We start from the raw sequence: 16811 nt of genomic DNA on the forward strand, positions 1-16811 counted from the left end.
TTAGAACTTTTGTAGGTTATGTTATTAACTACAACTTTTGTTAACAAGTCAAATCCGTATCTTTTATACATGACGAACCAGAGCGAACAGAAGCCACTACTTTTTTTAGTGAATGTATTTTACATTCACTGAAAAACAGTAACAAGTTCTGCCCGCTCTAGTTCGTGATGCATAGGAGATGCAGATTTGAGTTATGTGCAAAAGTTGTAGCTAATAACAAAACCTACAAAAGCTCTTTACATCATTTTACGGAATTCTGTTGATGAAAAAAGTTAGCGGAAAATGAATGTAAATGAATGTATGAAATGAATGCAAATGATTTTCCACGCCTGCTCAACACCACTGAAGAATCCATCTTTTATCTATGACTTATATACTAATCATTATTTACTATTAATCAGCAGGTATCCAACTGCCATGTCACATTTACTTAACCAGTTTGGTTTGTACCTAAATTTAGTTTCTTCCAGGTTGAGTGGTGCTGAGCAGGCATGGAAAATCATTTGCATTCATTTCGTGCATTCATTTACATTCATTTGCCTCTAACTTTTTTCTTAAAAAACATTCCGCAAAATGATGTATTGAATTTTTGTAGGGTTTGTTATTAACTACAACATTTGTTAACAAGTCAAATCCGTATCTCTTATGCATGACGAAGCAGAGCGAACAGAAGCCACTACTTTTTTTAGTGAATGTATTTTACATTCACTGAAAAACAGTAACAAGTTCTGCCCGCTCTAGTTCGTGATGCATAGGAGATGCAGATTTGAGTTATGTGCAAAAGTTGTAGCTAATAACAAAACCTACAAAAGTTCTTTGCATCATTTTGCGGAATGCTGTTGATGAAAAAAGTTAGAGGCAAATGAATGTAAATGAATGTATGAAATGAATGCAAATGATTTTCCATGCCTGGTGCTGTAGTCTGCAAGTAGTAGACGAAATACGCGTATTTGTCAAAAGATAAGCAATTATAACGGAAGTAAAAGAAAATAGACCAACACACTCAAAAAGCTCTTCATAATAGGATTCTGTTAACACTCCGAATACGGTGGGTAAAAAACTTTACGCCGACTACGAAGCCTCCGAAAAACGTGTAACGGCAAGTTTGGAATGGCACAACTTAGCCATTTCTTAATCAATTTAAAAAATTGTAGTACCTTTATAATTCAAGGGTTTGTAGATGATTTTGATTGTAAAAATATTGAAAATAGAGTCGTCTACTTTTTTAAAAAGCGAAAAGAGTTGTTACACGTTTTTTTGAAAGGTGTGTTTGTAGGGGTTTTCAAGTGGCGCAAGATCTGTAATTTAGATTAATGGTCACAGTTAGCCAGAATACAGTCATGGTTCCTATTTATGGATCCTCGAACGGTCCTCGAAAAATCCGGAAAATCCATAAAAGTGGTCAATCCATGAACCTGATCCTAGAGCTCTGCGGTTTTTTTGAAAACATTAGGAACTGTGATATACAAAAATATTTGGGGTCGTGACATAAACATGTACCTGGATGGCCATGGGACCGTCCTCCGGAAGATCCGGAACATCCGTAAAAGTGGACAATCCATAAAACTGATCCTAGAGCTCCGCAGTTTTTGAACAACACTTAGAACTGAGATTATAGGATGAATTTGGGTCATGGAACCAGATGGACATCGGACCGTCCAGCGGAAGATCTGGAACATCCGTAAAAGTGGTAAATCCACGATCCTGATCCTAGAACTCTGCGTTTTGTTAACATTAGGAACTGTGATGATAGAAAAAATTTGGGATTGTGACATAAACATGAACCTGGATGTCCATGGGACCGTCCTCCGGAAGATCCGGAACATCCGTGAAAGTGGACAATTCACAAAACTGATCCTAGAGCTCCGTGGATTTTTTGAAAACGTTAGGAACTGTGATATTTGAATGAATTTGGGATCATGACATAATCAAGGACTCAGATGGCCATCGGACCGTCCTCCGGAAGATCCGAAAAATCCGGAAAAGTGGTCAATGTGTGGAACTGATCCTAGAGCTCCACGGTTTTTTCGAAAACACTTGGAACTGTCATATAAATTAATTTGCGGTCCTGACATAAACATGTACCTTGAAAGCCATGGGACTGTCCTCTGCAAGATCAAGAACATCTTTTAAAATGGTCAACCCTCGAAACAGGGGTTACTCAAAATAACTAGGATAGGCAAATTTTTGGTCAACTTTGGAGTGTTGTAACTTCGTGATCCGATTTTAAATCTTTCAAGAGCATTTGACTGGAAAACTAATATTGTTCTACGGCATAGCCACGAAAATAATCCTGGTCACCGGGTACCGGAGATATTCCGGGTTTCCGGAGGGCTTGTCTAACTTGCTAAATTTTTGGTGAAACTTTATAAATGATGCTGGTTAAATATATATATTTTTAGTAAATACAACAAAAGAAGAACCATTTTTTAAGCGAATCATATGCCAAGAACTAAAATCGGCATATAATCAACCGAGATATGGCCATTTCCCTGGAATCGGTTCTGGTGAAGGGTTCTGAATGCGGGCAGATCATTTAATCACTCAAAACATGCCGTGCGACAGCTCTTTCTTCATGGTTTCTTGTCAATAGACTTTCGATAAACTTTAAATGCATCATTGACCACATTGGCCGCTCTCGGAACATCCAGTATGGCCCCGGGGGAACCTGGAGCAGGGGACAATTGCATTTTTACACCAAAACATGTCGTGCGACAGCTCATTCTTCATGGTTTTTCAAGAATAGGCTTTCCATAAACTTCAAATGAATCATTGACCACATTGGCCGCTCTTGGAATCACGGGATACCCCCGGGGGATCCTGTAGCAGGGGTCAATTGCGTTGTTACACCAATACATGCCGTGCGACAGCTTTTTCTGCAAGCTTTTTCATGAATAGGCTTTTGATAGACTTTAAATTGATTAGTGATCACATTGGCCGCTCTCGGGACCTCCGGTATGCCCCCGTGGGAACCTGTAGTAGGGGGTAATTGTGTTTTTACTCAAAAACATGCCGTTCGACAGCTCTTTCTTCATAGATTTTCATAAATATTCTTTCTATAGACTTAAAGTGAATCATTTACCACATTGGCCGCTCTCGGGACCTCCGGTATGCCCCCGGGGGAACCTGGAGCAGAGGACAATTGCATTTTTACACCAAAACATGTCGTCCGACAGCTCATTCTTCATGGTTTTTCATGAATAGGCATTCATTAAACTTCAAATGGACCAGTGACTACATTGGCCGCTCTTGGAACCACTGGGATGCCCCGAGAAAACCTGTAGCAGGGGACAATTTCGGTTTAACTCAAAAACATGCCGTGCGACAGCTCTTTCTTCATGAATTTTCATGAATATTCTTTGTATAGACTTGAAGTGAATCATTTACCACATTGGCCGCTCTCGGAACCACTGGATACCCCCGGGGGAACCTGTAGCAGGGGACAATTGCGTTTTTACCAAAAACATGCCGTGCGACAGCTCTTCCTTCATGGATTTTTCATGAATATGCTTTCTTTAGAATTGAAGTGGATCAGTAAAAACGCAATTGACCCCTGCTACAGGTTCCCCTGGGGGTATCCAGTGATTCCGAGAGCGGCCAATGTAGTCAATGATTCACTTTAAGTCTATACACGGATAGAAATCTCCTTATAACTTTTGACATTTCTATTGATGATTATTCATAAAATGTATAAGTCAACTAATAAGCAGACGCCTTGCAAAAAGTTAATGAAGATTATGTGTCAAATGAAATGTATAGGCGGTCACACATACCTTTTATGCATGCTTATAGGACCTATGTGGTTTGTCTTATGGAATGTATAAGGCTGATCTTTTGGCAAAAATGTATAAGTGAAGCCCATGAATAAAATAATTAATTTTCGTTTCGTGTAGAAAGAATATTCATGAAAATCCATGAAGAAAGAGCTATCGCACGGCATGTTTTTGAGTAAAAACGCAATTTCTCCCTACTACAGGTTCCCCCCAGGGGTATCCCGTGATTTCGAGAGCTGCCAATGTGGTCACTGATCCATTTGAAGTTTAATGAATGTCTATTCATGAAAAACCATGAAGAATGAGCTGTCGCACGGCATGTTTTGATATAAAAATGCAATTGTCCTCTACTTCAGGTTCCTCTGGGGGCATACCGGACGTACCGAGAGCGGCCAATGTGGTAAATGATTCACTTTAAGTCTATAGAAAGAATATTCATGAAAATCCATGAAGAAAGAGCTGTCGCACGGCACGTTTTTGAGTTAAAACGAAATTGTCCCCTAGTACAGGTTCTCTTGGGGCATCCCAGTGGTTTCGAGAGCGGCCAATGAGGTAAATGATTCACTTTAATGTCGTTTTCGTTTTTTCGGTGTAGCACTGGTGTAGTGTAAGCAGGAATAAGCGCGAGCCTTTGACAACTCAACATCATTTATTTGTAAACAAAGGTGCATCCTATATCTACACCCTAAAATATTTCGGTGTACGGCAGTGTAGCACCGGTGTAGCTACACCGCAAAAACGAAAACGACATAAGTCTATAGAAACAATATTAATGAAAATCTATGAAGAAAGAGCTGTCGAACGGCATGTTTTTGAGTAAAAACACAATTACCCCCTACTACAGGTTCCCACGGGGGCATACCGGAGGTCCCGAGAGCGGCCAATGTGATCACTAATCAATTTAAAGTCTATCAAAAGCCTATTCATGAAAAAGCTTGCAGAAAAAGCTGTCGCACGGCATGTGTAACAACGCAATTGACCCCTGCTACAGGATCCCCCGGGGGTATCCCGTGATTCCAAGAGCGGCCAATGTGGTCAATGATTCATTTGAAGTTTATGGAAAGCCTATTCTTGAAAAACCATGAAGAATGAGCTGTCGCACGACATGTTTTGGTGTAAAAATGCAATTGTCCCCTGCTCCAGGTTCCCCCGGGGCCATACTGGATGTTCCGAGAGCGGCCAATGTGGTCAATGATGCATTTAAAGTTTATCGAAAGTCTATTGACAAGAAACCATGAAGAAAGAGCTGTCGCACGGCATGTTTTGAGTGATTAAATGATCTGCCCGCATTCAGAACCCTTCACCAGAACCGATTCCAGGGAAATGGCCATATCTCGGTTGATTATATGCCGATTTTAGTTCTTGGCATATGATTCGCTTAAAAAATGGTTCTTCTTTTGTTGTATTTACTAAAAATATATATATTTAACCAGCATCATTTATAAAGTTTCACCAAAAATTTAGCAAGTTAGACAAGCCCTCCGGAAACCCGGAATATCTCCGGTACCCGGTGACCAGGATTATTTTCGTGGCTATGGCTAACAATATTAGTTTTCCAGTCAAATGCTCTTGAAAGATTTAAAATCGGATCATATTTGACGAAGTTACAACACTCCAAAGTTGACCACAAATTTGCCCATCCTAGTTATTTTGAGTAACCCCTGTATCACAGTGTTTAAAAAGGAACTACAGAGCTCTAGGATCGATTCGCGAATATGAACCCATGAATCCCGGCTGGTATTGCCCCACGAACTCTCTTGCAAGTGGTGACAGGCGGCGGCATATAATTTAGGATCAGAATCAGTTACGTGAATTTTCCACTATCCCGGATGTTTCAGATCTTCCGTAGGACGGTCTCATGGCCATCAAGGTCCATGTTTATGTCACGATCCCAAATTCATTATATCATCTCAGTTCATAGTGTTTTTCAAAAACTATGGAGCTCTAGGATCAGTTTTGTGGATTGACCACTTTTACGGATGTTCCGGATCTTCCGGAGGTCCCATGAACATCCAGGTTCATGTTTATGTCACAACAGCAAATTGCTTCTATCATCACAGTTCCTAATGTTAAAAAAAATGCGGAGCTCTAGGATCAGAGTCGTGGATTTACTACTTTTACGGATGTTCCGGATATTCCGGAGGACGGTCCGATGGCCATCTGGGTCCATGTCCCAAATTCATTCTTATATCACAGATCCTAATGTTGGAAAAAAGCGGAGCTCTAGGATCAGTTTTATGGATTGTCCACTTTTACGGATGTTCCGGGTCTTCCGGGGCACGATCTCATGGCCATCCAGGTACATATCTATGTCACGACCTCAAATATATTTTTTATATCACAGTTCCTAATGTTTTCAAAAAAACCGCAGAGCTCTAGGATAAGATTCACGGATTGACCACTTTTATGGATGTTCCGGATTTTTCGAGGACCGTTCCGTTGTCTCCAGGATCCATAAATAGAAATCATGAATGTTTTCTGGCGAATTGTGAACATGTGTGCCCATTAATCTAAATTACAGATCTTGCGCCACTTGCAAAACCCTACAAACACACTTTTCAAAAAAACGTGTAACAACTCTTTTCGCTTTTTAAAAAAGTTAACAACTATATTTTCAATCTTTTTGCAATCTAAATCATTTAAAAGCCCTAGGAATTCTAAAGGTACCACAATTTTTGAAATTCATTAAGAAATGGCTAAGTTATGCCATTGCAAACTTGCCATTACACGTTTTTCGGAGGCATCGTATTCGGAGTGTTAAGAGGTTTGACAAAACTAAAAGATTCAAATACACTATTCAATGTGTAATTAGCTTTTAAATTGAAGCTCTGAATACGTCCCAAGACTCTATGAAAGACCAAAAGTAAGAAAAACTTCTTTCAAAGTTACTACTGATCACGTAGAAGGCTCTTACTCCAGAACGATAAAAGGATATTTTTGCACCTCTCGACGAGTAAATAATTCTCCGTAATTGCCGTAGAAAAGCGGCGCCGGTGGTGTAGTGGTATGCGTGATTACCTTTCACCCCAGCAGGCCTGGGTTCAATCCCAGTCGACGCCGCCGGGATGTTCTGAGGCATAACCTCTCTGATCACGCCTACTTTCGGAAGGGAAGTAAAGCCGTTGGTCCCCGGTTCATGAGTTGATGGGTCGAAAGGTAGGGTCCAGGTGTGGGAGCTGCCTCCCTGGCGTCGCACACTGGGGACAAAATCGAAACAATGTGTTAAAATTCAATAACTTCTATGCTCGCTGGAACAAGAGACTAAAAAATAGTCATTCTTATCGAAAAAAGTCTCAGGAATCGATTGGAGTGGGTTTCATCTTGGGCACGATAGGATAAGTTGGGGTTTTTCACAGTTTTGCCCTAAAATCTCCTATTTTGCATGATTTGAATGCTGTATCTCAAGATACCGATTATATAGACGGATGATTTCTTGCGCAAAGTTGATCAGGAGGTCAAGGACTTTTTGATGATGGACAGAAAAATTCGGAATTCCTCCACTAGGTGGCGCTAGTGATTATTGAAAGTGAATATATTTGTGCTGCTGTATCTCAAGATCCTGAATATTTTGACGGATGATTTCTTCGGCAAAGTTGATCAGGAGGTCAAGGACTGTTGGATTATGGACAGAACAATTCGGAATTCCTCCGCTAGTTAGTGCTATCTATGATCTTCTCTGGCTATTACGTCCCAACTGTAACTTAACGCCTGCTCGCAACTTAGTGCTCTAGATGCACTTCCACAGTTGTTAATTGAAAGCTTTCCAAGCCTGTTCGATTTTTACTTGTGTATATTGTGTGGCAAGTACAATAATATACTATGCCCAGGGAAGTCGAGAAATTTTCCAATCTGAAATCCTAGACCAACCGGGATTCGAACCCAGCCACCTCCAGCCAGTCTTGTAAGTGGTCACCGTAGTCGACATATTTTCTGTGATAATCGACTGCCTTTGCTTCCGACACTTGCAAAACAAGCTATCAAATTACAGTTCCAAAATAAAATGTCATATGACAGGCTCTGTCATACGACTCTGTTGCCAAAGACCGTCACGAATGTATGTATTTTAGTTTTTCTCATAATAAGAGCTGCTGATGTTGTGCTTGTGTGAATTCTGAAAATAGCAAGCAACGATGTCCTAGCAATAACATTTCTGATTAGAAATGGTTTAATTTACACCGAATTGAGGAATTAGAACGAAATCACACATGTCATATAATAGTTATTTAAATATTATGTTATTGCTCGAATGTTGTTCTACCGTTTGTGTTGTGTACGAGAGACGACGGTAGAGCATGAGAGTACGAATAAAAACAGACTGTCGCCCATGACAACGAAGCGAGTGACGTAAAAAACGTCAACAGTTTCAACCCCTGCCTCCAGCATGGTTTGCTTTATAGTCGCAGGCTCTACCGATCGAGATTATGGAGGCCCCGTGATCTATGAATGTAATCAAACTAAAATGCGAGATGGTAGCCTAAATAACAAGTTTTGAGGACAATTTGGTGAACCTAGAACGTCTTAAACATATCGAATTCAAACGTAAATAATGTGCATGATATGTTTAAACCTGTTTGGAGATGTTTTAATACAAAGGGCTTTGAATCAGTGAACCTGGATGAGAATTTGATCTGAACTCAAGGACAATTTGGAGAACCGTGAGTATCTTATACACCTCGAAATCAACTATAAACGAACAGCAGAAACTGTATAAACGTGTTTCGGAAAGTTTTGTCGGTGAGATCATCGTGCAGATTTTAGTTGATCCAGTAGATCAAATAATCTGACCCCTAGAACAATTTGAAGAACCTAGAACTTCTAATACACCTTAAATTGATGTTGTTTGGAGATGTTTAGTTGCTAAGTACCTTGTATCAGTTATGATTGATCAGGTTAATCATTTGATCTGAGCTCAAGACAATTTGGAGAACCTTGACTATAAATCAAAATAAATCAAAACGATCCGCAGAAACTTTATGAACATGTCTTTGTAGGTTTTGCCGCTGAGGACATCGTGCAGTTCATGGTTGAGCCAGTAGATCAAATAATCTGAATTCCAAAGCAACTTGGAGAACCTAGAACATCTCATACACCATCAATTACAACGAAAATGATGTGCATTATAGTCATGGACCTGGGTGCATAAACTTTCAATAATAATACAAATTTGCCAAAAAAAATTTCATTCTATTAAAAATATGACAAAATTAAACGGAAAATATGAACCTCACTGTTTAAAACTTCTTTTGAATTTTTAACATTCTTATATGGTGGACGTCACCTATCCGTAGAAACAGTGAAAACATATTACTCTTTCTCCGAAAATGTATGGTTACGTCACTTTGCCTCCAGGCTTCCAAAACACATTTTTATCACGAAGAGAGTGTTTTCTGGTGTATCTTAGGGTATAGATTATGAATATGAAGAAAAGTGAAAATTTGCAATAACTAAATGGGACAATATGAAGGGACTAATAACAATGCACATCTCTAAAATTGATCAAAGATTTAGAAACTTGACCTATTTTAAACAAAAAATTGTTCTACTAACTTTTTTTAAAGATATATACGTTAATTAAACTGTCAGATGCTTAGATGCTTCTAAAGGGTGTCCACGATGAAATTGCCACACTATGAAATTGCTCTAACTTTTTAACCGTTGGGTAGAATTTAATGAAAATTTGGGTGGATTTAGTTCATAGTGCATTATTTACATCCTGCAAGTTTTAAAGTCCTGTGATCAAAACTCGCGGAAATGGAGTCGAAAGAACAGCTCGTGCGTGATAAAATCTTGCGCATTCATCACGAGAACAAGGATCTCTCGCATCGTTCCATCGCTAAAACGTTGGGAATCGTGAATTCCACGGTGTCGCGAGTGATTAAGCGGTTCGAGGAACGGTTGACCACCGATCGGAAGCCCAGAAGTGAAGGAAAAAGTATTCCGTACAACACCAAAAATCACAACCGCGTAGTTGGGGCCTTCAACCGAAATCCGAACGCCTCCGTTAGGGATGTGGCTAAGAAGCTGCACCTAAGCCGAAGTTTTGTCCAGAAGACCAAAACTAAGGCTGGGCTTCGAACGTTCAAGGTACAAAAGGCCCCTAATCGCGACGAGAAGCAGAACAAGTCCGCCAAAACCCGTGCCAGGAAGTTGTACCTCAACATGCTGACGAAAGTTGAATGCTGCATCATGGACGACGAAACATATGTGAAGGCCGACTTCAAACAGATCCCCGGCAACCTGTTTTTCACGGCCAAGGATAAGTTCAGCGTTCCGGAGCATGTCCGCACTCAGAAGATGTCCAAATTTGCGAAGAAATTCCTGGTTTGGCAAGCCATCTGCACGTGCGGGAAGCGGAGTGCACCTTTCGTGACCCAGGACACGATGAACGGACAGGTGTACATAAAAGAGTGCCTCCAGAAGCGGCTGCTTCCTCTCCTGAAGGCCCACAACGTACCAACAATCTTCTGGCCGGATTTGGCCTCATGCCACTACTCCAAGGACGTGCTGAAGTGGTATGCGGACAATAAGGTCAATTTCGTGCCGAAAATGTTCAACCCTCCCAACACTCCGGAGCTCCGCCCCATCGAGAAGTACTGGGCGATTATGAAGCAGCACCTTCTTAAACGACCTAAGGTAGTGAAGACAGTCGAGGAACTGAAGAAAGTATGGGCTTACATGCAAAAAACGGTTGATTCACAGGTTGTGCAGAATCTTATGGCCGGGGTTAAGGCCAAGGTGCGGGCATTTGCGTATGGACTGTAAATAAAATACGAGTAAAATGGTAAAATGAAGTTTAATAGTTATTTCTCAATCCCTGAAAATTTTATGGCAATCGGATGAAAACTCGAATTTTGCGAATCAATTTTGTGTGTGGCAATTTCATCGTGGACACCCTTTAAGTGAATCGAGCCAGCTCTCCATATTTGGTTTTTCTTAACCCAAGTTTTGATTTTATCGCCAAAGATGACTCCTCCTAACACAGAGATGTTCCACGAACAGAGCCAACGGATTCAATGGTCTCTTTTGCCCAAACCTCACCGCAGCTCAACAAGTGCTGTAAGATTTGAGCAGTTGCTGGATTAGCAGCCTTTATGGCAGCAATTTTGGCTGAATTCAGCAAGTTATCAAGACCTTGTTCTTTGAAAAGTTCGATACTGCGTCTGTATTTCGAAAATCTTGTCAACTGGCTAAACTCCTTGGGCTTTCGACCTCGAGGCTTTGACGGTCTTCGCTGACTGTTGGAACTGGTATCCAAATCCGGAGTGGCAAAAGGAGGTGAAATAAGAGATGATTGTGACGAGGGATCTTTGGGTTTCCTTGAATGGACCCGCGTATTTTTCGAAGGCCTGGATCCTGAGGGTTGGTCTTCGACCTGATAAAAATAATTGATGATGAATTATATTCAAGCATTTGTTCGTAAAATTTTGGGTCGGTAGTTTTTGTTTAGGATTTTTATAAAATATTCATACAAATATCAAAGACAAATCTTCTTCTAATCGAGGTTGATGCTATTGATTATTTAGTAACATGAACAAAAACAGGTTTCATCAGCAGTATGTCTTGCTTTACATTAACGCATTTCCACGCTTTTACTAATTTTCATTCAGGTTCAATTTAAATTGGTTTGGAATCCGTTGTTTTTTGAAAATTTAGCATTTCGCTCAACAGGTACAATTTTTCCGAACTGTTAATTTTTTTAATGTTCGACGGTATCGTTTTAAAAACGTTTCTTCGTTAATTTATGCTGCTTTCTAAAATTAAGCACGCCCAGGGATTCTTACCTCGAATATGCTTTCAAGCCACTCTGCATTCTTCTTAAAGAACCAATCCTTACTGTGGGTTTTTGACCATCGCCGATCAAATTGACCAATCCAGTTTTTAACACCTTGTGCAACAGCCGCAGGTGCTTTCGACATTGCCCTAGACACAAAGTCAAGTAAACGATATTTTTATTTGACAGCATTTTGTTTTATGAAATTCAGTGGAACCCACTTAACACCACGTAAGAACTGCAGTACACTGAGCTACTGTCACGCAAGAAACAAGAGTAAGCAAATAATTCTTTTGGATTGGGTTTCGATGTCGAGATTTCACATTTTCGCGTCAAAGTGGTCTTCGTGGTCGAGTGGTTAGCGGCGTCACCCGTCTAACAGCTATTTTGCGTGTGCCATGGATCAACTTTGCCGAGAAATCATCCGTCTAAATTGTCAGGATCTTGAGATACAGCAGCACAAACATATACACTTTGAATTCTCACTAGCGCTACCTAGTGGAGGAATTCCGAATTGTTATGTCCATCATCCAACAATCCTTGACCCCCTGATCAACTTTGCCCAAGAAATCATCCGTCTATATAATCGGTATCTTGAGATACAGCATTCAAATCATGCAAAATAGGAGATTTTAGGGCAAAACTGTGAAAAACCCCAACTTACCTTATTGTGCCCAAGATGAAACCCACTCCAATCGATTCCTGAGACTTTTTTCTATAAGAATGACTATTTTTTAGTCTCTTGTTCCAGCGAGCACCGAAGTTATTGAATTTTAACACATTGTTTCGATTTTGTCCCCAGTGTGCGTCGGTAGCATTGGTGCTCAGCACGGAAAACAAGATCGACGGAAAACAAATCAAGGAAAAAAAAAATTACCGTAGAATACATCGAGAACTTGGGATTTCATCTGAGGGTTGTAGAATGGGAAAAACGTTTAGGTTAACAAATGCGACTTGTTGAAATACAATACAGAATTATGTGGATTCCACTATACAATAAAATATTACACGCGGCACAAACACAAGCAATGTTCTCGCACAGCAGATAGTAGAGCGATATGTTGACTTGCTGTACAACCATCGAGGAATATTAACCATGCATAGCGAGGAGCGAGCTTATCCGCAGTTAGGTGAACGGCCACGCCGATTTTAGAGACAATGAGCGACTAAAGCGAGGTCAGCCTCGTGTGTAGGTACCGAGGTATATGAACCATACATAGGGTAAATCGAGCTTACCCCGTAAAAGTCTACTACCGATTCCACTACCTACCATACACATACCTGCTATCAAGTGGTCGGAGGAGTGTCATAAGCAAGAGTTTCGACGCGAGTAGTTTATTAACACTTGAAAATGCTTGATGTTGGGATGTTATGTTTAATAGAATCTACCGCTAGTCATGGGAAGCTTGGTTCTATTAAGTCCTCAGAAAAAGCTTGAACTTTCCCGAAAAGTCTTTCCGAGAAGTTCAAGTTTTACCTTCCAGATTAACATACAGGCGTCTGTATTGACACAAAGTTCGGTCTATTTTGGCTTGATTTATTTCACTTTGGCTAGTCTATAAATTTGTATTAAAAAAGACCACTAGGATGGTTCAAAACATTTCAAGATGCCACAGTAGTTGTCAAACAGACTACCCAGCTTAGATAAGTTGTTTTTTTTTATTATAATATGAAGGTATGGAAGCATGATCGGAACCCTCGTCGGAATCCACAGGAAAATCAAATGGCATTGCCAGAAATCTATCACAGTTTCAGCTCGTAGCAAAAGCTGATAATGAACAATGTAAGTCCTCCACGTTGTCCACGTCAGTCTTTTTTACTCAACATATCTCAGTTATCCTGGACACCAGTAGTTTTGCTAATTTTCTAAATGATCATTCAGTCACGTCATGAAAAAAAAAAATGCGTTGGATAAAAATCGGTGATGAATTATCACTTATTCACTGAATTCTGGAGATTTGATTTAATATTAGTATTCGCTTCAACTAAATATTAATAATAATGATTAATGATACACATTTCCTTTGAATCGGTTGTATTGCAGAACAAGAATAATTATAGATTCTTCACTGTGCCACACACATCCTGTTAATATGTATTGCGAGCACATAAATGGTAAATATTGTAGTTAAATAACACTTAAAAGTTCGCATTGTTCGCATTCATGTTCTGATTCAAATGATTCTGAAGCATTATTGTTTTTGTTAATGATCTGGTATGAACGTCATGCTATATCACGCTAGCATAGTGTGAACACCTCCACTTGATATCGATATCATCTCGCTATATTACGTAATATAGAGCGTAATGAGAACAGGGTATTAGCAGCATACATTTTCGATCTACGGCCCCGGGTTGGTTAAGAATACGTCTGTGGGAATAAACATGCAAAATCGTTACTTTCAATTTAGAAACCTCCAGTCTCGATCGATATCGAAAGTTTCAACCTGTTCCGAATCGAAGGCCGTAGTATGGGCTACTGGTAAAGATGGAAAAGATAAAACCCCCCCATAGAAGTGTCAATTCTTCTGACAAGTTTTGTCACCGAGCCAAACCTACAAACGAATTAGAACGTTTCAAAAGCTGAATAGAAGCAAGTTCTTTTTTCACCAATAAGCAGGATCTGTATCAATTCTCAGAATCATTCTGCCATGCCCGTTTTCTCACAGCTACAAAAAAGGGCAATAAACGAACAAATCCTTTCACCAATGCTAGATTATTTAATAAACGAACCATAGGAGTTGAATACTCGGCTTCCTGCTTGCTTTGATAGGAAGTAGGTGTGGAATTTTGGCAACCACCGCCCAATCCGCCTACTTTGCAGAACTGTGGAGCCATTGCCAAAATACACGAGCGATAGATTTCTGCAGGTCACAGCTGTGCCTCCGTCCGTGTATGCGAGTCTGATAGGCCTATTAAGCTTGGCTTCTCAACGCCATTTTAGTAAAAGGTTTAATGGTGGAGATTAAACTTTTTGCACGTCGAGGTATGGGAGGGAAGTTTTAAAACGGTTATATTTTTCGTGATAAGTATTTTAAATTATAAAAGCCGAAAGCTACCGATCTGACTATTTTTACTTTTTTTATTTCGAATATTTAATATAATTTGCCTACTGAGTATTTTGAACTTTTATGACCCGGAGAATCGTCGTAAGCATTATTTGAGAAATTGAAGCCTAATAAGATTTAACTCCCATACATCACCTCGAAAATCAACACGTTTTTCAAGATCGCCGCGAGAGGCCAAGTTTTTTTTTGGCCTATTGAATAACAACATCGAAGTCGGCCTTGCCGTAAAAAATCGTTTCTGGATTGCTAGAAACCGATCCGAAAGAGGAACCGGCGATTGAATGTACTGACCTGGGTTCAGATGATTTTTCAATCTGGTTCGCTGGTTAAGGAATGTGAATTCCGAGTGATTCGTAGTGGAGTGTTAAATTTATGACAATTTTATGTATCAATTTTCATTAGATGTTTAGCAGTGTTTATGTTCTATTTCTCCGACTTAAGTGTTTTTCGTATCCGCCTTTCTCTTCTATACTGCAGGTGACCTCATAAAATGGAAATCGCAACCTACGAACGACAACCGAACGAGACATGATCGATAACATCATGACGCGTGACAGCGAAATACCGGCCATATTCAACCCAAAACGTGTTCGTGCCCCCTCCGTGGTCGTAACGGGTAATTATAGCGTTAGAATATAATCTTACTTCGGGGATGGGAATTATTTCATACCTTGCAGGAGATTCGCCAAATGGACCCTTCGGTGGGTTCACCAACAATGTGCCACAGATTATGCATTCGGACTCGGTGACCTCCAGTCAGCACGACGGCCAAGACAGCCTAATCGGGGTGACGGTCACCGGAACCGGATGCGATACTCCAACCATGGGAGCACCCGGCCAGCCAGGATTGGTCATCGGTAACAACACCAACCCACCTGGGACGCCAACCCCGACCAATACGTCCCGACTGAAAGGATGTCGCGATTCGTGCTGTTCCGAACTGGCTCAAAAGGTAAGGAACGATTTGATGTACAAGTGATGGCCTTATTCCGTTGTCCCTTTGCTACAGATGTACTTCGGTGTCTGCGTGACGATCTTGGTCACAGCATCCTGGGTCGGGGCAACCCACTGCATCAAGTTTCTCTATCTCCGACGCAACGCGTACGCTTCCACACTGCCCCCTCATCTGACGGCATTCATCACCGATACCGAGAGTGTCCTGACGACGGCGGACACAAACTCGTCGGCCATGATCATACACGGGTTCGGTCCGACGACATCGTTCATGCCATCGACAACGAAGCCGATCGTCACTTCGGACCGGGTTGTACCACCGACATCGACGCACATCTTCAATGCGCCGTTCTTTGCATCGTGGTTCTGTACCAACTTTTCTATATTGTTCTTCCCGATTTACATCCTCGGACGGGTGGCCATCAAGAAGTGCGACGGCACCGGCGAGGTCCTCGGGGAGATACTACGGGGCTTCCGGGATCGGGGTTTCACCATCGGGAGATTTCTGAATAGGTGCTTGACGTTCTGCATACTGTGGCTGCTAACGACCTACCTGTACGCGCTGTCGCTGAAGGCCCTACTGGCGACGGACGTGATGGCACTGTTTGCAACGAATGTGGCGTGCGTGTACCTGTTGGCGTGGGTCATACTGCAGGAGCAATTTGTCGGAGTGAGGGTGAGTAGCTCAATCCAGTGATGAATAAGTACAGTCAGGTATCCTTATTCCCGGTTAATAGGGGGCGTGAATAAGGAACCGCGGTTAAGGATAGCCACAGTTTATGAGATTTCCACTAATAGAGGCTGTGGTGGATTATCTCTTGTATCAGGTTAGACCAACAAGTCTGTGCTTTTCAATTCAGGTGTAATTTGGAACTACGCCGCTAGAGGCGGTTCTCTTTCATATTATGTACATATGACGGGCGCTATAATATATGGAATTGGGGTCCAATATCCAATATCTCGTGATCCTGGCCATATAGAAAGTTGCTGTCTTTAGGAAAGTTATTCAGGTTACCAATTCCTTTCGGATAGTGGTCATATTAGCTCAATTGTTTGTTTTATGGGCAATTTGTAAAATTTTAAAATTTGTGGCCTGGATTTTTTTTCAAAAAACTAAAACAAAAAACTAACTAACTAACTAACTAACTAACTAACTAACTAACTAACTAACTAACTAACTAACTAACTAACTAACTAACTAACTAACTAACTAACTAACTAACTAACTAACTAACTAACTAACTA

At 40.8% G+C, this 16811-nt stretch overlaps 1 protein-coding gene across 8 annotated transcripts in view; it reads left to right on the forward strand.

Annotated features, from left to right (window-relative positions):
- The window catches only part of LOC135717661 (solute carrier family 35 member F3), a 272141-nt gene that overhangs the window by 150269 nt on the left and 105061 nt on the right, over positions 1-16811 (forward strand). For all 8 annotated transcript variants that reach the window (XR_010520328.1, XM_065239850.1, XM_065239852.1 and 5 more), the window contains exons 3-5: positions 15090-15228; positions 15290-15564; positions 15622-16242. Coding sequence is in view for 7 of the 8 variants with exons in the window: in XM_065239850.1 (XP_065095922.1) it covers positions 15141-15228; positions 15290-15564; positions 15622-16242 (984 nt within the window). In the remaining variant the exon portion in view is untranslated. The remainder of the gene's footprint in view (positions 1-15089; positions 15229-15289; positions 15565-15621; positions 16243-16811) is intronic.

The sequence above is a fragment of the Ochlerotatus camptorhynchus genome, unplaced genomic scaffold, assembly GCF_037179485.1.
Source record: "Ochlerotatus camptorhynchus isolate MF236.1 unplaced genomic scaffold, CSIRO-AGI_Acam_v1.1 ptg000062l, whole genome shotgun sequence".
Classification (NCBI taxonomy): domain Eukaryota; kingdom Metazoa; phylum Arthropoda; class Insecta; order Diptera; family Culicidae; genus Ochlerotatus; species Ochlerotatus camptorhynchus.